At 38.3% G+C, this 21,630-nt stretch overlaps 2 protein-coding genes across 2 annotated transcripts; one reads left to right on the forward strand and one right to left on the reverse strand.

The window, feature by feature from the left end:
- Positions 1–2,279: 2,279 nt before the first annotated feature.
- On the forward strand, positions 2,280–7,882 carry gpr137bb (G protein-coupled receptor 137Bb). The gene is made up of 7 exons (XM_058400325.1): positions 2,280–2,932; positions 4,378–4,427; positions 4,730–4,952; positions 5,198–5,347; positions 5,489–5,617; positions 5,917–6,038; positions 6,946–7,882. The coding sequence occupies exons 1-7, from the start codon at positions 2,531–2,533 to the stop codon at positions 7,043–7,045; spliced, it is 1,176 nt and encodes a 391-aa protein (XP_058256308.1). The 5' UTR covers positions 2,280–2,530; the 3' UTR covers positions 7,046–7,882.
- Positions 7,883–8,180: 298 nt separating this feature from the next.
- ero1b (endoplasmic reticulum oxidoreductase 1 beta) lies at positions 8,181–21,129 on the reverse strand. Its single transcript, XM_058401029.1, has 16 exons — positions 20,691–21,129; positions 18,548–18,667; positions 17,915–17,998; positions 17,705–17,746; positions 16,442–16,524; positions 16,221–16,294; positions 15,988–16,108; positions 15,634–15,680; positions 15,462–15,473; positions 15,275–15,301; positions 13,925–14,017; positions 13,067–13,313; positions 12,487–12,556; positions 12,007–12,093; positions 11,559–11,692; positions 8,181–10,981 (listed from the first exon to the last, which is right to left on the reverse strand). The coding sequence occupies exons 1-16, from the start codon at positions 20,874–20,876 to the stop codon at positions 10,888–10,890; spliced, it is 1,521 nt and encodes a 506-aa protein (XP_058257012.1). The 5' UTR covers positions 20,877–21,129; the 3' UTR covers positions 8,181–10,887.
- Positions 21,130–21,630: the final 501 nt, after the last annotated feature.

Below are 21,630 nucleotides of genomic sequence, written 5' to 3' on the forward strand. Positions count from 1 at the left end.
CGAAAGTTCACGCGCGGAGTAGTGGATCGTCAGAGGAGAGAGTAGGCGGTGCTACAGGTGGGCGAGGTCAAAAGCATTCCCATGGGAACACTAGCGACGGAATTCAGGGCGGTGTCCGAGAATTAAAACTAATTTGCAATGAAAGTAAAACCAGGAGAGTTCATCTGGAGAGTTGGGGTTTAATTAACTTAAGTCATTAAGTTAAAAGTAAAAAAGGCTTTGGTGATTAGTGGGCTCATTTTTATTTCCGGAAGCACACCTTATAAGGTAAAGGTAATTAAAGAGGGCGTGGCTCATCGGAATCTGACTAGCTAGTTAAGGCAGTTAACTTTGCTCACTGTTAACATTAACACACCATGTGACTGATAAACATGTTTACAGCCAGACTGAAGAAGTGATAATATTTATCTTTTCAATACCTTTAACTTTAGAAATTTGCGTATTTTGTTTGTTTTTAGATAGCTCAACATGACTGGACACACAAACATGAATACTGTTATTTGTAGGCCTAATGAATAGAATACACAATAATTTGGAATCAGTCATTTTATTTTAATGGCATATCTTTATTGTAGTCAGATGAAGGAATGAATTCGGGGGAAGGACAACACGTGCAGTGAACATATCTATATAATAATAGAAGAATTATGAAGTTTTTAGCATCATACCCTACTATAACAGATTTCATGTTATGTATATTCATATCTCATTTAATTTACTCAGTACCTAAATCTGTTTTTACATTTAACGCAAAATGGCATCCAGGCATCAAGCTTTTTAACAGAACTGACACAAGTGAGACCCACAATAAACAATCATTTGTACTTCATTTAAATTCACAATGAAAGGACACTGAATCCAGATGTCACTAATAGTTAATAGTTAATAGAAACTGTTACTAGACAGCCATTACTGTCCTGAGGTGAACTACTCTATGTGTAAATTGAAGGAAAATGTGATAATAGCTTGGAGATAAAGAAAAAGCATGGACGTGAGAAAGAGATAAAATACCCTTGCTCTTCAAAGGAGGTTTGATGTAAAGTTGGCGTCAGGCGTCTGCAGGAAAAGGACTCCTTTCTTTGTTGCTAATTAGTGATGCATATCTCCACTTGTAACCGGATGTAGAACTGAGGGTCTCACCAGCACTCTAAACTAATCACTGATCTACACAGTGCTGGTATCTCAAGCCAGAAGATCTACACAGTGCTGGTATCTCACATCCAGGAGATCTACACAGTGCTCGTATCTCACATCCATAAGATTTTTTTTTTAAAAACTATATCTGTGTTATAGAAGAGAGGTGAAAAAATATGCATATATGAAATTCCATTTGAAGACTCTGTGAAGATGTGGGAAATGGTTTTCTGGTCTGGTGATACCAAAATGTAACTCTACATCACAGTGTAACTCTATATTTGCTGATGATTCGTTTCTGATTGAAGAATGATGGTGGTAGCATCATGATTGGGGGAGGGGGTAAACTGGTGGGGGTTGATGGCATGAAGGACAGAGCCTTATACATAACAACACTAAAAGAGAACATGTTAAATTCTGCCAGAGACTTGAGACAGTGGCAGAAGTTCACCTTCTAACAGAACAATGACCCTAAGCATACTTAAAGCTACAATGAAGTGGTTCAAACCATGAACATGAATGTGTTAAAATGGCCCAGCCCAGTCACAGCCAACACCTCAATGCAACTGAGAATCTGTGGCAGCAATTATGGCTTCACCAACCATACCATCCTTCCCGTACTGAGATTGGACAAACATATCAGGTGTATCACAGAACACTTGCAGCAGTATTGCAGACCATTTCTTAAATTGTGGCATCAAATTTCTAGTATAATTCTAGCATCTGGCATTATCTAGATCAATCTTTTGCTTTTTGGTAATCTCTAACAAATATCAGTGGTCCAGCATTACTGTAGTGTCTCATTGCTGATGCTTAAAAAAGCGCAACATCGCCATCTGTTGGATTTATACTGTCATTAAAACGTGTGATGCAATCATGGGATTCTTTATATCCTTTGATGTGGAAAATAATAAGAAGCTACCTCCATCCCTAGAGAAATAGAGCCATAGCAGCAGGCTATGACATGAGACCTGCCACATCCTAACACACACACACACACACACACGTGTGCACACACACACACACACACACACACAAACACACGAGTGGTAGAGTGTCCACTCTTTCTCTCACTCTCTGAATAGCTCCACCAATGAGAGCTCCACATCCAGATCACATGCTCCTGGTTCTCTCTCTACCCGGCTGCAGGAAGCCATGCTTATCCTTTTCATGTCTCCTCCTCCTCCCTGCCTCATCCTTTCTGCCTGTTCTTCCCCTGCCTTTCTCCCTCACAATTTTAGGTGTTGGGCAGGTGCATGAACATGGACATAGAAACAGATGAATGCAACAGCAGCAAGAAGAACAGATCTGGATCTGTGCATTTTTGTGGTGAGTCCAGACCTTAGCCAGTTGCCAGGAGAGACAGAAGGGTGTGAGAGAGATTGAGTGCAGGAAGATGGAGGACACTCAGCCCACAGAGGAGAGGAGGGAGGACGGTTCCAGAGCTTCAGGAGCCAATGCGTCCCTCTCCCCGGCAACCTTAAGCCCGGCTGTTCCTCCATATGTGAAGTTAGGCTTGACGGTGGTTTACACAGCTTTCTACTCACTGCTCTTCGCCTTTGTCTATGCCCAGCTGTGGCTGGTACTGCGCTACCGGCACAAGCGTTTCAGCTACAAGACAGTATTCCTCTTCCTGTGCCTGCTGTGGGCGGCACTGCGTGCTCTGCTCTTCTCCTTTTACTTCAGGGACTGTGTGACGGCCAACGCACTTGGGCCCTTTGCCTTCTGGCTGCTCTACTGCTTCCCAGTGTGCCTGCAGTTTTTCACACTCAGTCTGATGAACCTCTACTGTGCACAGGTGAGACAACAAGGAATGAGAGATGGACCTTTTTCAGAGATGCTAGGAGAAGAACATTCAATATTCGAAACGTTACGTGAGGCAGGATCAGTGAGGAAGGATTAATCCCTTTAAGGCTCAGCTTATTATTCGTTTTTTTTCCAATAACAAGCTTATTACTGTATTAGTGGGTACAGTGAAAGGGCTGTAATTACATGGGTGAGTAATGACCTGGCTCTTAAATGTGGTAGGACCATAGAACGAATTAAGGATGACAAAAGATTCCTTTACAGTCTTCTAGATAATTCAGAAGCTAAGTGCATGCTGTTCTATGTGTGACCTACATTTCAGAGCAAACCAGCGTCAAATATTAATGACATCCTTTGGATAATGTTAAAGTACAGTGTTGGCTACAGCATCAGCAAAATCACAAAAACAGTCACAATTTTAAGAGGAATTAAACCATAAAAAGGCTTTTGCATTGGTAACTAAATGCTACGAGTCTATCACAATGCAGGCTTTGAAATATGTGCTGGACTAAGCTTTACACTGAAAAAAATGATTCATTGAATTTACTCAATTTTCTTAAGTCAAGTGCTTGCAATCAATTTATTTTAGCTACATTTAAATAAATAAATTGAGTTGAACTTAATTTATTTATTTAAATGTAGCTAAAATAAATTGATTGCAACCACTTGACTTAAGAAAATTGAGTAAATTCAATGAATCATTTTTTTCAGTATACTGTCTAAATATCACACTCTTTGCAGAGACATGGTTAGAGTTTTGTTAAAGTAATGATCATGATTTTTCTATGTAGGTGTTTAGGCAGGACATGTTTGAGGTCTAAAGTTTGATTTTTGAGTTATAAGGCTAATGTAACTAGCAAGGAAAGAAATCTTTACAAGGTTTAACATCATGCAAACGACATGTTTAAATCACCACACACTTAATCATTTTTTTTTATTTTCATTTTTTCAATTAGATTTCTTTATATTATGGAAACCCTACATTTTTTGTCTGATAAATGAAGAGCAAATAAGCAAATATGTTTGAAATAAATAAATAAATAAATAAATAAATAAAGGGTGGGGGGGGTCACTTTGATTTCAAATAGTCTTTACAAAATCTCAAAGTGATCTGCTTTATGATATGGTTTATGATACTAAATGACATACCGTTTTGTATAAAAATGGATGTCAGCCATCTGGAAGCCGGAATCATGTTCTCCATCAGCATATAATTTTGGTATCACTCCAAAACAGGCATAAGACTCAGGTTGGAGGTATGGCCAGTGGCCAAGTTTGTGGAGCTGTGCATTCTCCAGCTTACTAAACTAAACTACAGTCCATAAGCTTCATTTCATGATAGTAATATTTGGAGTAAGCGTACATTTCTAAATGAATGAAGTATGAAATTGTGAATGAATGATCATTTTGCTATTGATTTTTTCCCTTTACTCACAGGTTTTCTTTAAGGCCAAGTCGAAGTATTCGCCTCATCTGCTCAAGTACAAGTAAGTGCTCCTTAAGAAGGCGCTACTCTTATCAGTTAATTTCATACACTACTTCCTTAATTACACACTTCAGCAGGCTCCTTTTCTCTCATAGTATCTTTGCTAGAATAAACCTATTTTATTCTAATAGTATAAACAGCACACTAATAATAAAACAAATCTAATAACTGTGTTCATGTTTTATTAGTGCTTATGTAGATTATGTTAAGCAATTCCATAGCTTGTTTAGTCAAACCTGTTAAAATATATTGTTCAAAAATCTGTATTCTTCTCACTGTCTCGGTTTTGTCTTTCTGTCGCAGGTTCCCTTTGTACCTGGTCTTCGTAGGTGCTAGTCTGCTCTTCCTCTTGGTGAATCTGGCTTGTGCTTTGCTGGTTAAGATGACAGATGCGCAAATTAAGACCATCGTCTTGGTGCGTGTCACCATTAACGACTCGCTTTTCGTGCTCTGTGCCATCTCACTCTCCGTCTGTCTCTACAAGGTGGCCAAGATGTCCCTCGCCAGCATCTACCTAGAGTCCAAGGTATGTGTCTCGAGAGCAAAATCGGAGCAATATATTTATCTAACAAGGGGCATTGTCAGATCTCATTCATTTAAAATATAAAGTATATAATAAAATGTAATGAAATACAAGTATGACAAATGCACATAGATTTTACATACATTACATTAGAACACAGTGTGCCATATTAAGCTATCACATAAACATCTAATCTTCCAAAACTGTAATTAGTTATTATGTATTATATCATCTCTGCAATATTACAGGGGACCTCTGTGTGTCAGGTGACCCTGATCGGCATCATGGTGATTCTCCTGTATACATCGCGCGCCTGCTACAATCTCGTCGTTCTGGCTTTAACAGACATAGAAAACATTAATTCCTTCGATTATGACTGGTACAACGTGTCCGACCAGGTAACTACCACTCCAGTCTGTCCTGGTCACTCTTTCTACACATACACAATAGATTGTCTACCTACTTACACAAAAGTACACGATTCTTTTCTTTTTGAGACTGCAGCACTCTCACAAACACTACCTCATGTGATCTTGCAGGCAGACCTGAGGTCCAATCTGGGTGATGCTGGATATGTGGTATTCGGGGTGATTCTGTTCGTTTGGGAACTTCTGCCCACCTCCCTGGTGGTCTTCTTCTTCAGGGTTCGCAAGCCAGCACAAGACAGGGTGAGGTGTAAAGAGTGGACATGTACCCAGTTTTCCTCCTCACCTGTTTGGTGTTTGCTTTCCTGAGGCAGTAATTAAGGGAAGGTTATGGGCACCAGTTATGCTTTGAGTAAATGGCATGTCTAAATCATCACACACTTACTTCAAACCATTCTGTAGCTTTTCTTTTCTATAACACCATTTTTTTTAAAAATTTCCTATAAAAGCATGTCCTAAAGTGTTTATACCACAGCAATTAGATCATCATGAAACAAGTTCATGTGAACACTTGCGTACATTGTCTCTTAATCCCTCTGTAGAGTGCATCTGCCATCCCCAGTCATGTCTTCTCCACCAAACGCTACTTCTTTGACAATCCACGACGATATGACAGTGACGACGACCTGGCCTGGGGATCCTATCCTCAGAATTCCTCAACAAGGTAAAACCGGCCCAAACAATCAGTACACACCAAACCCACATCACATTCAGCGTACCACAGGAAAGAGACGCTATTACAGTATTAGGTTAAAACTACAAAACATTCACTAAATCAAATATTCTGTTTACTGCTTGAAAGGTTTGGCTGAAAATTCTTGAACGCTTCAGTCTGATTGGTTTGAAAAGATGATATATAACATTAAATGTAACTATTACTGGAATAAAAGTACACTATATGGCCAAAAGTATACTAATACCTGATCATCACATCCATATGTCATAATGTAAGCTTCTAAAATTCTGAAATACTCAAACCAGCCCATCAACAAACTATGCCACGGTTAAAGTCACAGAAAATACGCTTTTCCACCATTCTGATGTTTGATGTGAAAATCGACCTGTTTTAGATATGATTTTGTGCATCGTTCTGCTGCCACCTGATTTGCTGATTAGATGACTGCAAGAATGCAAGCTGTTCCTAATAAAGTGGACAGCAAGTGAATACTGTAGCATTTTCACTTCGCTAGAACTACGAGGCCTAAACTTGTTCCAGCCTGACAATGCCATTGTTCCCATTGTGAGCTCCATGAAGACATGGTTTGGCGAGGTTGGCATGGAAGAACTTGAGTGTCCAGCTGACTCTGACTCAACACCACTGGAACACTGACTGGACCCCAGACTTACATAGTGCCTGATCTCACACAAATCCCTACAGCCACACTAAAAAAATCTAATAGAAAGCCTTCCCAAAAGAGTGGAGCTTATTATAACAGACTGGATATTCCAATAACACATACGAGAGTGATGGTCAGGTGTCTATAAACATTTCAGGCGTCTGCATAGTATAAATAAAGTATTGCTAGTTACTGTGGTTTAAGAGGAATAAAAGAAAAGCTTCTGTTTCTCAGTTTGTCCTCAGACTGCTATGACTGGGGCAGCCGAAGCAGCAGCTTCCTCATAAATCTGGGCGGAGAAAATCAGCGATCGTCACCAGGCCTAAACCATTAACAGAAAAGCTCTGTGCTCTGCTGTTTGTAAACCCTTCGACGCACCGCACTTTAACATGTACATCTACATACATGGGTCTTTACAGTTGACTAACACTTCCGAGGCACACGCCAGCCAGAAAGAGGCTTGCATAAAGCGAGCTCTAAGGAAGGCACGAGTTACCATGGTGATCACAGCTAAGTGATGCGTGGGTTACCGTGGTAACCGTGTCCGACTCTCTCACAATGTAACTAATGTAAAAAGGTACACTAATCAAGATTTTCAGCTTGTCACGTCTTCAGTCAAAAAGCCACAAACGGTACGGATGTCAGTAGTAGTTGTTGCTGTAGAACGCACTTGTAGCTAAACCTAGTAGGAATCTGTATGCACTGTAATTTTTCTTGTTCGCACACGCACACACACACACACACACACACACACACACACACACACACACAGTTCAGTTGTAACTATCCTATGGGGAAAAAAAACAACTTTAAAAAAAATCTTAATTGGAGTACCTTTAACTCTGCCGAACACTAGTAACTTTCACGTAAGGTTTAATCACTCTCATATACATGACTGAAAATACCGACCATAAAATAAGCTATTATTTACAGCATGGATGTGTAATTCGCTATATTTGTGTTGAGAGAAAACAATTATTAAAAAAGGGCAAGAAATACTGCTCCTGTTCCAGCATTTATTCCTGTTAAAGGAATAAACGTCTGTATTTCGTCTGCAGTATTTCATGCCTTTTTTATTCATGCTATTTGTGAAAATAAGCTTTCAATAGGTTTGTTGGTTAAAAGTATTTTGTTGAGCATATGATTGTAAAGTTTCACCAATAAAGAAATATTTTGATGTTTGAAACAGAAATGTGTCGTTCGTCATTAAGACAATTTGAAATAGCTCAACTTTTAAGAGCATGATGTTGTTTGTAGGTGTGATGAACTCCTTAAATTATTTGTTATGATTTTTTTAGGTTAAGACATGGCTCCTACTTTTAAAGCACAAATGAAACCAGAGAAAAAGTCTAACAGCCACCCTGTGTGTGTGTGCTGTTTATTTCATTCGTTTACCCTAAGCCAATATTTAATGCTAACACTGCAATGCAAGCAATCAGAAGACAAGAAGGCAAACACAGAGGCATCCATCGACTGACAGATTTATTCCTCCTTTTAAATAAATAGATTTGACAAGTCCACAAATAAACAAATGAGCCATTATTATGCACACAGACAGTGAAGAGAGCTGAAAAAAAAATCCTTATTTTACATATGGTGCAAAATGTGGGCCAATTAACAAAACAAAACAAACAAAAAAGAAATTAGCATCAGATCACACTCATTCTGAAGGAGCATCCTTGTGATTCGTCACCTGCAGACTGGCTTCAAAATGACCTCAGGTGCGGTCAGTTCAATGCAATGATGTTCAGTCTGATCCCCAGTACTCTGAAAGCCTTTTTCCTATATAATCCTTTCTTAAACATTTCTATTAAAAATCGCTGGTATTGCTCATCTAAAGCACAGAAGGTAGAAATCACTGTGACTGAAAAGAACTCAGTTTCAGGACTGATCAGATTTTGAGTGGCGTTTAGTGCTCCCTTCATCACTGATGCTTTGGCTTGTGGAAGAATAGATAAGAGAAAATGTAGGAACATGATATAACAAAATCTAAAGACACAATCCGTTTAGAAGAAAGCTTATGTGTGTGAGCTGCTTCCAAAATTGTGTTTTGTAATGTTAAGGCAGACAAGTGGAACACACAGGATGTGGTGATGCTCTATAAATCATGCAGCGCCCCACACACACACACACACACACATTCATAGCTGCTCATAGCCATCTCTTCATGATTACAGGTAATCCATTCTTCAACATCATAGACCAGTGTTCCATGTAGAGTCAACTCAAGTATCATATATGGCACTCTTCATGAGAATGAACAAAAAGGAATACACGTGAATAAGCTGCCAGTTTATTAGACTTAAACTAATCTACCACGAAACAAACAGTATGGTTCTTGGAGGTATGATGGTGCTCCAGTTACAGGATAAAAAGGAGCTAACAGATCAGTAACCTATGCTTAGAAAGTGCACCCAATAAACTGGCAACTCAGTGTATAAACCGTGACCTCGTGTACTTTAATCACCCTTCATGAAAAACAGCCAAACTGACTGCAGAAGCTAAGGAAAAAAAATAAAAAATGTATAAATATACATTGAAATTAATATTAGCAATACAAGCTTACTCATTTCGGGGGAACTACTTAGCTTTGCTTCATAATAACGTAAAATAAAATGAAAGGTAATTCAGACAAATTAAACAAATAATAAAATATAATCCCATTTTCACCCTAATTTTGTCAAATCCCACCCTCCAGCCAGTTCTCCACATCACACAGCAGCTACCAATCAGGGAGAGTGAAGTCTAACAGGTGCTTCATCTGAGACATGGAAAGACAACCGGATCTTTTCAGCACAGCAAAACACACTCGGAGGAAAGCACCATCACGAGCCCCATACATGAGCTCAAAGATGCCCACGTCTGGGTAAAGTCTCTGTGATTGACAGGGGAGAGATAATACACTATTCCTCCCATGTATGGCTGTGGCATTGGATATTACATATTACGTCATTCTCTTTCAGACATTCTTAGACTAAGGGAAGCGTAACCTCCAAATCTATATTTTGCAAAACAAAACATAAATTCCTTTTTAATAAAGGTTTTGTGTAACATTATAACAGCATGCAGCGCTCCAATATGATCATTGGAATCATGAAATTAATTATTAGACACATTAGACGTCGGCTTCATTCCATACTTTAACTCTTGAGGTATTTTCATGAAGGGTGACTACAGTTGTTGAGTTTACTGTATTGTGTGTACAGAAAAAAATATGGCAGCTTTCACTTACACACTTCAAGTGGACACCACAAGAGAACCAACAAGTGGGTTGTTTGGTCCAGATCTCACTGTAACGAAGAAAGACATTCAATCGGACAGACACACACACACACACACCTTCACATATGAGTCTTGTAAAGTTAAAAATTAGCAAATAAAGCCCTCACATCTGGCTTATACAGGACAGTCTGAAGAGGAAATATCCTGCGACATAAAATAAGACTCCTTTTTTTTTTTTTAGAAAAGCTTTGGGTTGCGAACAATGTAATTAAGTATTTAACATTAATACTGAAGTTCGATCATTCTAGAAATTTTTTTTTTGCCACTGCAGACAGTGTAAAGACATCCTAGACTGTATCCATATTGCTTGTTATGAGTTGCTCAGAGTTGTAACTTATGCTACATTTCCTTACAGTACATTAGAAAACCTATGGTCCTGTTGGCAGAATTCCATGTTGATATGAAAGCCAGTTTAGAATTTATGGTGACTTGCCTCTTGAGGTGTTAAATGCATAAAAATATTTAGGAAAATAGTAAGCGTTCCAGGAAACATTATGTCTGATCACCTAAATGACCTCCTATGTGTACACGATCTCACATACACACAAACATTTAACATCCCTGCTCTCTCTCGCAGACACACACAAAACCCTGAAAACACAAAACAAACAAACAAAAAAACCCAAGTATTTTTTACGAAGCCATAGAGAAAAAGGTGTGAATTCTGAAGCGCTGGTTGGGAAAGGCGTATTGTGTGAACTCTGGTCCAGCCTCTGCTTCCTGTTTTCATCAGAAGCTGACGGTTTGCTGGGTATTTTTTTTTCCTGTTAGCTGGGCAGCAGAGAAAAGCAGAAGAGAGCAGAGGGATTTGGAGAGCTCAGCAGAGGGGAGTTTCTCTTGGCCACATTCAGTTTTAAAGTCCCTGATAAAGGCCTCCCTCTGAGGAAGATGAAACTATTGCAGTGTCCTATGGGCTGACATCATCTGGTGCTTCTTGTCCTTCAGCAGAGTTCGGAAGTTGTGCAGCTCTCTTATACTGGTGGAGAGTCTACGATAATGAGGGAGAGTGTGAGACAGAGACGGGAAAAGAAACAAATACAAAATCATCTTTGACAAAGTTTTCGTGAGACTGCCAGACTGAGCCCTCAACTTGTACTCGCCAATATTGTCCATAATTATAGTGATAACCTTTGACAAATACTTATCATCATCTATAGTTTGCTATAAATAAAATGAATCCTTATAATCTATCTGGTTTCATATGGACCAGTTATTATCTTTATCCTTATACTGGCATGTCTCATTTGTTTACTCCAGGAGGTTACAACACTGCAACAGCAACACTAGTGGTCTGGCTTGTGAGAAAAACATTTCCTTGGATGCTGTATGTTATAATTCTCCTTCTAGTGTTTCTGTCAGTGCCAGCGAAGAAGCCTTGGCCTATACACCAATCATTTCTTTTTCCCTAGACTAGCTGGAGTTTTTTAATTTGAGCAAATTTCACAAAAGGTATTCTGATGGAAAAAAAACTCTCATAAGAAATTGTGTGTTGATGAAAAACACACAGTGAGCAGTTGCATTTAACCCTACATTTTAATGAGACATCCTAAATCTTCAGTCCTTACCTCCCAAAGCCATTAAGCAAAGCTACAATCTCCTGGCGTGTGAGCTGGAAGCCTTTAGAGGGACTATTTTCTGGAAGATTCTTGATCTCTTTCTCAGAGAAGAGGATCCTGAGGGCGGTGCCCAGTCCTTGGGTCTGAAAGGAGAGAAACAGCATGTATGACTTTAGGGTGTGTTTAGTGGGTTTGCATAAACATTACTGAATTCTGTTTCATAGATTGCAAATATTTGTGTACTTAAAATGGGTTATAGTACTAAAGCCTTACTGACAATATAAAGTAATCCAAAGGTGTTAAATGGAGTTATAAAGATTACAAAAATTATATTATTCATTTATAATATTATTTATATAGAACAGGTTATATCTAACATATAGAATTGTCCATTTCTGAGCTAGGCACAAACGATGAGCGACTCTTTTCAGAATGAGAGCAACACTCGTACACATACCTGTAACTTCCCCCACAGTCGACATTTACTGCAGCCCACGCAGTCCATTATACGAGAAATGTTCTTAAAATGAAGCCTGAACTCTTCCTGGTGAAAGAGAGACCCAGCAAAATCAGCCATATGCAAAAGACAACATTCTAAACTGACATTCAGTCACCACAAATGTTTGTATAATCTAAACAAACGTGCATTATTTGTAATTTAGGAAAATAACCAAAGCAGTGCTAAAGCTTCTTCTCTAAAGGAGGGGTCACATTTGGCTCAATCACTTGAAGTAAGCTATGTAGAGCTAAATATTCTAGATACCAATTTATGTCGAAACAATACAGTGGAGAAACAAACTGGATTCCTGCTAAATAAATTGGAGAAAAGAGGGACTCTTTCATTAAAAAAAACTAAACAAAAAAACGCGTCACTTGTAGAGCAGACAGCATTTGTTCTGTAAGAGAAAACGTGTGTTTCCAAAGCCTACCAACTCACCTTTAACCTTTTGGCTTCCATTTTGTGGCCTGCAAACATGGAGCTCTCATCAAAGTGCATGGGGAAAGCTCTACAGAGAGACAGATGTTACAACAAAATTTATTACAAATTCACATCACAGCATAATTTATACTACAGGCTGTTGAGAGAATGACTGCTACTATAACATAAGAAATAACAAGATCTAAATTGCTTTGTGGAAATTCCATATCATGCTTAAAAAAATTTAATGACGATGCATAATTTTAGGAAAATCAACATTTAGGCTGATACGCATCACACCAACCGATCTTTGGTTATTTCCTTATAAGAGTGCAGCATGTTCTAGTCATCATTATGTATAATAAATTTAATCTTAAGCTGTTTATGTGCCCCTTTTTATAATGTAACAGCTACACTTAGTAGGGCACTTCTGGCCTACAAAGCTAACCAAGCTACAGTTCTTAACCACTTGTAGTGCCAGTTTCTTAATTAAAGTTGGTGACCTTAAAATGTAATTTTCAGTAATTTATTAATTTGTCATGAGAAAGAAGAGGTTCTGGATTCTGTGTAAGGGGTAAATCATGCATCTGGCTCTCACTTGGTCTCATTGAATATCTGCAGCAGCAGCTCTTTGGTAGCAGAGTCTTCCTGTGCATTGCCAGTGTAGAGGTTAATGAATGAGCGCTCGAAATACGGCGCCACTTTGGACAGCGCTCGGAGCTCGATCAGGTACAGGAAGTAAAGGTTCTTCAGCCTGCGAGTTCCCTCACCCTTGGTCTCGGCAGAGTCAAACCTCTGGCGGAACTCGTGCACATTGGGGCCCCAAATCGCTTTGCCCCAGCCCTCTGTACACACACACACACACACAGGTAGGCACACAGGTGGGAGAGTGAGAAAAATACCATTTTAGCAGCAGTAACGAAATATTTTGTTTATACACAAAATATACACAATATCCTTCAAGTCAAGTCAAGAAGCAGCTTTATTGTCATTTCTTGTCAATATAGCTGACGCAGTACATAGTGCAATGAAACAACGTTTCTCCAGGACCCTGGTGCTACATAGACAACATAACATATAGCTACAGAACAAAAACAACAACACAGAGCTAAGGATGGAAAGTTTATCCTAGCTGCATAAAGTGCAGCGTGTGCAACCAGGTGCAAACAGTGCAAACCAATTCAGTATAAGACATATTAAGTTCAGCTTCCTGTAAACTGCATCACACACTTTCCTCCAAGTACATCCTTTCACTAATGGCACGCGAACAAACTAAATGTATAAAAAGTTTGCAATTGTATTACCATAAATATCTTTTAATATACACTATCAAAAGCTTCGACACCCTATGGTCAATATATATTTTCCATTCTCTTAAAAGACATGTTGATTAAAGTGTATGGTTGAAGGCCATAAACACAGCAGAATTATTAATAGAGAGTTCTTTGACACTCACCATCCAGGAGGTACTGAGCAGACAGGTGGATGTTAATGCTGCTGTGGAGGCCAGAAATGAGCCGATAAAACACTCTCTTCTCCAGACACAATCCTACAGCAGAGAACCAACCACATATATGTTACACAAGCATTATCACCGTCATCATTATGTAAATCTTCAAATTAAACTAGAATATGAACCTCATGCATAGCATCAGTGGATTTTTGCATCTAGAAATAATTTCACTGTAACTTTCTGACTTGAAACTGAAATGATTCACATGGCAAACTTGTTAAGTAAAGAATGAAACACAATGGGGCATAGTTTTATAGGAAAATATGCAACTTCTGTGTGTGGAGGCCTGACATGAAGAGGCCTAACACTCTGTCCACCACAAAGCTTATGTTTCAATAATGGTAGTGTTTTCTCTTACCCCACTGAAATTTGCCATCAATTACAATAGAAACATTAATTAATTAAATTAAAAGTTAATGAATGACACATCACACATTTTAACATGTTATATTTAATTTGTCTCTGAAACAAGTCAGTTTCTGTTATGGCTTGTTATAACAGATATTAAAATTATCGATCCTTTCCTAGGCTCTATTTTTTCTCTCTTGCTTTCCTACTGAGAAAGATGAAAAAGTTTTGTCTTGAGAACTTAGAGGTGACACTGGAGACACTATTATTAGAAAATTAAGCAGCACCATCTGACCAAACAGTGTTGATAATTCAGCAGCGCTGTGGTGTAAACTGCTTTAATGAATGAGTAGCAGAGATAAAAGCTATATGGCTTAATGTTCATTCATGTGTTCAAAAATATCTAACCTAATACAAGATAAAAAAAAACAACTATACGGTCTCTATTACCTGGTAACAATAAAAAAAATTTAATTCATGTAAAAAAAATGTTTTTTTTACACTTCTCTGAACTGCTCTGAAGGCATCAGCAAAGTTTTAGCTATGCGGTATTTAGCACTTTACTATCCTCCATGCTTTTTATTCTACAACTCTGTGTGTGTGTGCGTGTGTGTGCGTGTGTGTGTAACTTTGAGAAAACTCATGAGCCCTTCCCTGTGCACCAAAGGGCTACCCTGTGAATGAGGACTAAATTGATGCCACTTATGACAGCAAAATAAAATACCCTCATTGGGAATACGGTTAGATAGAGCAGTTCATTTAGAACAGTGTTGAATAAATAGGAAAGGGACATTACACTGAGAGATTCACAGTGTCTGGTCTGTGCAGTAGTTGAAGTGTGTGTGTGTGTGTGTGTGTGTGTTTTCAGCTGTGGTGTATTTGTCTCCCATATTGACTGGAGCTGTGTCTATGGAAATGTGCTGATAATGAGAAAGATCCAGTTACCTTCCAGCCAGTTGTAAAAGCCTTCACCTGTGTGAGCAAACACAAACTGCACGTCAAATCAGCAAGTAGGTCAAGATAAAAAGTGCTTATTAAGGATATGATCTCTTTTGTGTGTTACCGCATTAGTCCAGGGTTGAAACACACAGCCAGAGTCTAAAATTTCTGATGTGTACAGATTTATACTCACCATCATCATCACCTAGAAATAGAAGAAGAAATAGTAAATGATTTAAAAAAAAAATAAATCATAACTTCCTAATCATAAAAATCAGAACTGTGCCAGTGTTTTCCTTGAGAAAAATCTAAAGCAATTCAGATTTGCAAGATAATCATCAACATGAAGCGGAAAGGAAACTCACCACGACTTGGAGCCAAGGGGTTAAGAGGCCGATACACAGACCTTGGCCTAAAAATAGACAATAAATATTTAAAGTGAATAAAACAATGATAACTAATATGAGCATTCAGGGTTTCCCTAAGGTGACAGAATATTTACCATAACAATACTGATATGATTTTTCCATTATAGTTGTTGTTAGATGTTTGATGTTATTATCCAATATTTCAATTATTTTAATTTTATGGTAGAACTGCTAACCTGTGAGCACATATTACAAAAAAAACAAAAAATAAACCATAATTCCTAGTTGAGTCTGGATTATGAATCCATAAAGACTTGAATCTTCTATTTCTCTATAATCCAAATCTCTCACTTGAAGCAGTTCTCCTCATAGATGCTGTTCCACACTCTCCACGCAGAGGGGCCTTTATATCCAGTGTAGCGTTCAGGATTTAACGTTAGATCCACATACTCGGCATCAGGTGATGTCTCGTCTGCAAAAAGACGAGAAATAAGAGTAGGTCTAGGCATTGAGCAAACCAAACCAGACAGGTGAATTTACACATGCATTAGAGGCTTATAGCACAGAAAATGTAAAAACCTTACCATCCAGGCCACAGAAATGATCCTGGGCATCATCATGATGAGCCCAGTCCTCAAATGCCTCTTTACTTTGATTACTATGGACAGAAAATCAGACAACTGTAAAGAATCCAGAGATTTTCAATACACAGGCACAAGCATTCTACCAATGCACGGTTTTTGCTTTAACTAATATAATATAATGTTTAAGGCTTGTTGATTCTGTGTGACTGTTAACTACATACCTCAGTGTGCTGTTAATGGCACCCAGCTCATGAGCCTGTTCACATTCCTCAATGTCTCTGATAGCGTTCGCAGCGAGAGAGTACTGCCAGGAGAAGAGACACATATTAGAACTCTGAGTACAGGGAAGATTTAGATTCATAATAACTAGCTTAGGCTTGGTTTTTAGAAGTGGATCAATGGGTGGCAGGAAAAAAAAACAACATAGTATGGGTATGTGCAAATTGGTAATGTTGGCAGGAGATGCTGTCCCATGTACCAAATTTAAATATATTGTTAACATGGCTGATAAGACTGGGTTCAAGTCTTGAACCAAGCTGCAGAGAATCCTCTGTATATGTTTTGCTGTCTCTTAGTAACGAGAAAGCGTGTGTATTATCTGCGTTTTTGTGGTTTATTTTAGCAACAAGCTTCAAGTTGCATAACAATGTGTGTGCTAATTGTGGCATGTATGTTCTCAGTCACCATACTATATGGTCTGAAAGTGAACAATCTCACATGGAGGCTGAAGATCTATATGTAAGAACTGCTGCTGTAATCATAAAGCTGGTCCTGTGCTCAACTCAGAACTCTTATTGTCAATATTAGCATATTGAATTTCCTTTAAAACCAGTTCAGACAGTTTGTCTTTAGGGTTCGTTCATCTCAGGGAGTTTTTCCCGTTGTCTCTGGCTGGTTCATTAGGAATCTACATCACGATTTTCTTGTAAAGGCGCTTTTGTTGACAATGTTTATATATAAGTGAAATGAACTGTATGGACACCTCACTCTAGTGGATACAAAATCTGGATAGTTTTGTCCAGTGGTTACAAAACATTTGGATGGTCAGTTCTCAGAATTCACAGATTGGTCTAAATGCTTTGAACTCAATATAAGTGACCTTGACTGTTATCACCAAACCAGATGTCTCAGCACTGTGGGCACACACACTGCAGGACAAACAGTGAGAGCTGTCTAAAAGAGTGCTGTGTGCTGACGTGACACTAAGTGGCAGAAAGAGTGCACCTATCCTTAGGGTTCTGCTCCATTACACAAATCTGCAGGCTTTTAACAAACAAAGGACACTTAACGTCCCAGCTGAGCGTGGGACAGAAATACGTCACAATATACAACAGTACTCTTGTTTTATTGCACAGAATGACAAAATGTTTTCCTAATATATGTCAGCTATTTCCGTAACAAACATATAGGTAGAATTATGAAAATCCTTGCTTTCTATACCTTGTTTACTAAAACCAGCATACTCACTCCAGAGTTTCTCTCACCTTATTATAGTTGCCTGATTTAATTCCCACTGGAATCTTGCTCTGTATGAAGAAACACACAGCAGGTATTGAAAAAAAGATAAAGCAAAACAACAGTCAACACAGGTAAAAATATTTTACAGATCCAGCAGAGAAAAATTAAACTGAACCTTAAGTCTCATGTAGTAAAATTAAGAGACAAATAAACCAGAAAATTTGTTAAACCCTAACCTCTGGGCAGGGCTCCACATGACAGTCCTTGATAGAGCAGTGGCCGTCGTCTGGCCAGAACGGGCACGGACGCTTCAGGTTCACCTGTTGAGAGGAAATCCACATGCAGTATTTTCTGTAGTATCACAATGCACAGAGCTTAAAAAAATATCATGAAGTATATTAATGACATTTGATATGGATTACCCTAATCACATATCTAAGCTGTATCTAATATTGCTCACTGCCACAAAGCCACTTCCTCTTAATCAAGCACTATACAGAAGATGCATTTTCTTCACTGCACACTACCTTCTCACGAATGCCCATGACTACGCATTTATCAGCCTTTTCAATAAATTTCTCCGTGCTGTGGCTAAATTTGATGAATCATGTAGGAAAAAATATGAAGAAGGAAAATCAGTCTGAACTGTAAGTAGAAAGAGTATTATTTTTGATTCCGATTAAATACAGGACAAAAGATTTTGGCATTACAGATCATAATCTGACTTCTCTGTTTTACTTCCTCTTCTTCATTCCAGGAACACATAGGCAAATTAACGAAGGAGGGCAAATCAGAACCTGTCATTATGTCAAATAACAAAAATGATAAAGCAGTTAGGGGGTTTTTTTGGTTTAGTCAGCCTGACTTACCCTGTAGTATCGAAAGAAGTCTCTTTCAATTAGCTTGCGTATGAGAGGAAAAATCTTGAAGTTGTTGAAGACATCGATGCTCTCAACGTCGCAGAAGCAGTCGTCCAAAACACCTGTCAACTTCAGACAACAGAAAGACTTTCTTGTTTAAAAAAGAGGAAGAGAACCAGATGTTCCTATCATCCCTATATACATCATCCTGCACTTCATACTCCACAGAGGTATAACCAGAAACCTCCAAAACTCCTTTCCCTTTTCACATCCTATTCCAACTGCCCATGCATTATAAATGGACAGCTGCTTTGTGTTAGACAGGTGTGGTATTCGATAGGCACCTAAATAATTAACACCCTCAACCAATCAAAGCTACAGGTCTAAACGATCTCATCCTATTTTGTTTTACAAGAGGGCAGAAGAAAACAACAGCTGGGTTGATATGGTAAAAATATAATATGTCACATTTTTTAAAACAAACAAACAAAACACTTGTGCACAATGAATAACACTGGAGTCCATCAGGGTTAGAAACCAAACTTGCACCCGTCTCAGAAAAGTTCACTGAAACAAAGGATAACAATAAAATATTCTCTTGAGACCCGAACTCTTGAGGCCTTCTTCTTGTTATTTCCGCTTATTAGCACTTTATAACTATGGGAACTAGTCAATGTCTTCAAACAGGAAGGCATCTGGGAAAAGAGCAGCACCCAGCTGTACACATTAAGATACAAAATATATACCTGTACACACACAAGCATATACATACACACATACAATCAATGCAGTTAAGAAATGTAAGTCATACCCTAAAAACACCTAAAACAGGTAAAGAGCTGGTATATAACTGTGTAAAGCACAACAGGTTGTTGTTGAATACTTTGCCATGCTGTGAAAGCTCACTCAGTGTGCACAGGTGTCACGAGAAGATCATTGACCTTACACTGTATGTAATCTGGCATAATTTCAAAAGTCCAAACAGGCTGAGGGCAAGAACGCTCGTCCTCCACGAGATGCACCTTGTGTCCGGCATTATTAAAAACCTCCTCACACAAGCACGAAGTTCACGGCTGTCATCTCCGTGCAGAAATCATGCCTGCTCGCGACAAGGCGGCCGCTTTAAAACAATCATCGCCACGTGCACGTTGGACCACGCCCACAAACAAGGATTATGTCGCGCGATGCCCCGCCCACCCATTGTAGTTTCCACGTTCGGTGCAAAACAACGAAGAGCGGTGAGCGCGTGAGGTCCGGAGAACTACAAATCCCATAATCCTTCAGCCGCAGGGGCTGTGCTGAGCCAATCACACAACAACACGCTCGGTAAGCACCAGTACACACCTCTGAATGTTCTCTGGTATAATTGCTCTGTGCCTGGTTCGTGAACTTTATCCTGTTTTGCAAACTACTTAAACAAAATGTGGTTAACATATGGAGGTGCTTTCGTATGATATTTATCTCTTTTTTTTTTTAAAAAAAGAGAGAAAGATAAAAATGCATGTAAAAACACAATACAAGGTGTAAATAAAGTGTGCAAGACTGCTCTCTATATATGTGTTGCAAAGATATGCAACACATATATAGAGAGAGACATAGTTATGTGCATACTGCACACACTGAGATGTTTTATTACACAGCGTTTTAAAATCTTTAAAATCCTTATATATTAAAGTTTGTCATGTATTTTCTTCTAAAAAACATACGTGGCCAGTTAATTGCACTGATAATTGTGAACTGTGATAGGTAAATATGAACAAAAATATTATTATTATTTATATTATTATTATTATTAGTAGTATTATTATTATGCACCATAAGAATGTTAGCCTGAACTCGTAAAAATGTGGTACATTATCACAAGTCCTTATTTCCCAAGAAACCAATTTTAAAAAATAAATAAATGCAAACTAAATGAAAATAAAATATTTGTGATCTAGGGAAAGAGGAAGTTGAAGCGTGTACGTGCACCAACCGGAGGAGCGCTCGCGCAGCGATGACGTCAAACCGCGAGTGGAAATGGAAAGTGCTAGAAGGGCGCGCTGTCTGACAGCACGGGCTATAAACACCACCAAAAATCATCACCTTAATAATAAAGTGAAGTAAACTTCTGTGTACTTTTATCATTCACACCCCATAACCCTGTACTCACATGACAAAAACAGCTTTGGTCCGCACTGTCCGGTGTCACCTTACTGACGCGCTTATGTTGTGATGGTTGCGTTTTGTCCTGAATGTTGTTGTTGTTGTTGTTGTGAAACCATCCCCACACAAAGTCTCCGAACAGCAGACACAGAAAAAACAGAATACCACAAGTGCGCACTGTGCGTTTTACCATCGCTAACTCCAAGTCTTATTTTTTACAGTCCGACACTTAGTTGCAGGTTGCTAAACTAGCTAGCAAAGTAGCTAATCAGCATCAGCGATCAACAATAAAGTCCGAATTCTTCCACCTCTTCTACTGTAGATATCACTGTGGGTTTTATCGAGTGTAAAATCCGGACGAAAGTTCAGAAAAAATACAATTGTAAAGGGAAATAGGCGACTGTTTCCGCAATGCTACACTCTCTGACTACGGAACGCGAGAAGGTTCAATCCAACCGCGTTTGAGAAAAAAACACACCACGTTGATCTGCGTATAGACTGGGTTGTTGCTTACACCTGAGGTGTAAACTTTTATTTGTTTGTTTGTTTGTTTATGTATTTATGTATGTATTTATTCTAATTATAATTATAATGATTAATATTCATTTATTATTGATTTATCTATTTTTATTTATTTATTTATTTTTTAAGAAAATAAATACTCCACCTAATGATTCTCAGTCCAGTCTTCAGAGCCCCTCTTCAATCCACATTTTATTTTATTTTTATTATAATTATTATAATTATTATAATTATTATTGATTCATCTTTTATTTATTTTATTTTTTTAAAGAAAATAAATACTCCACCTAATGATTCTCAGTCCAGTCTTCAGAGCCCCTCTTCAATCCACATTTTATTTTATTTTTATTATAATTATTATTGATTCATCTATTTTTATTTATTTATTTATTTTTAAGAAAATAAATACTCCACCTAATGATTCT

Source organism: Hemibagrus wyckioides, linkage group LG10 (assembly GCF_019097595.1).
Source record: "Hemibagrus wyckioides isolate EC202008001 linkage group LG10, SWU_Hwy_1.0, whole genome shotgun sequence".
NCBI classification, from domain to species: Eukaryota; Metazoa; Chordata; class Actinopteri; order Siluriformes; family Bagridae; genus Hemibagrus; species Hemibagrus wyckioides.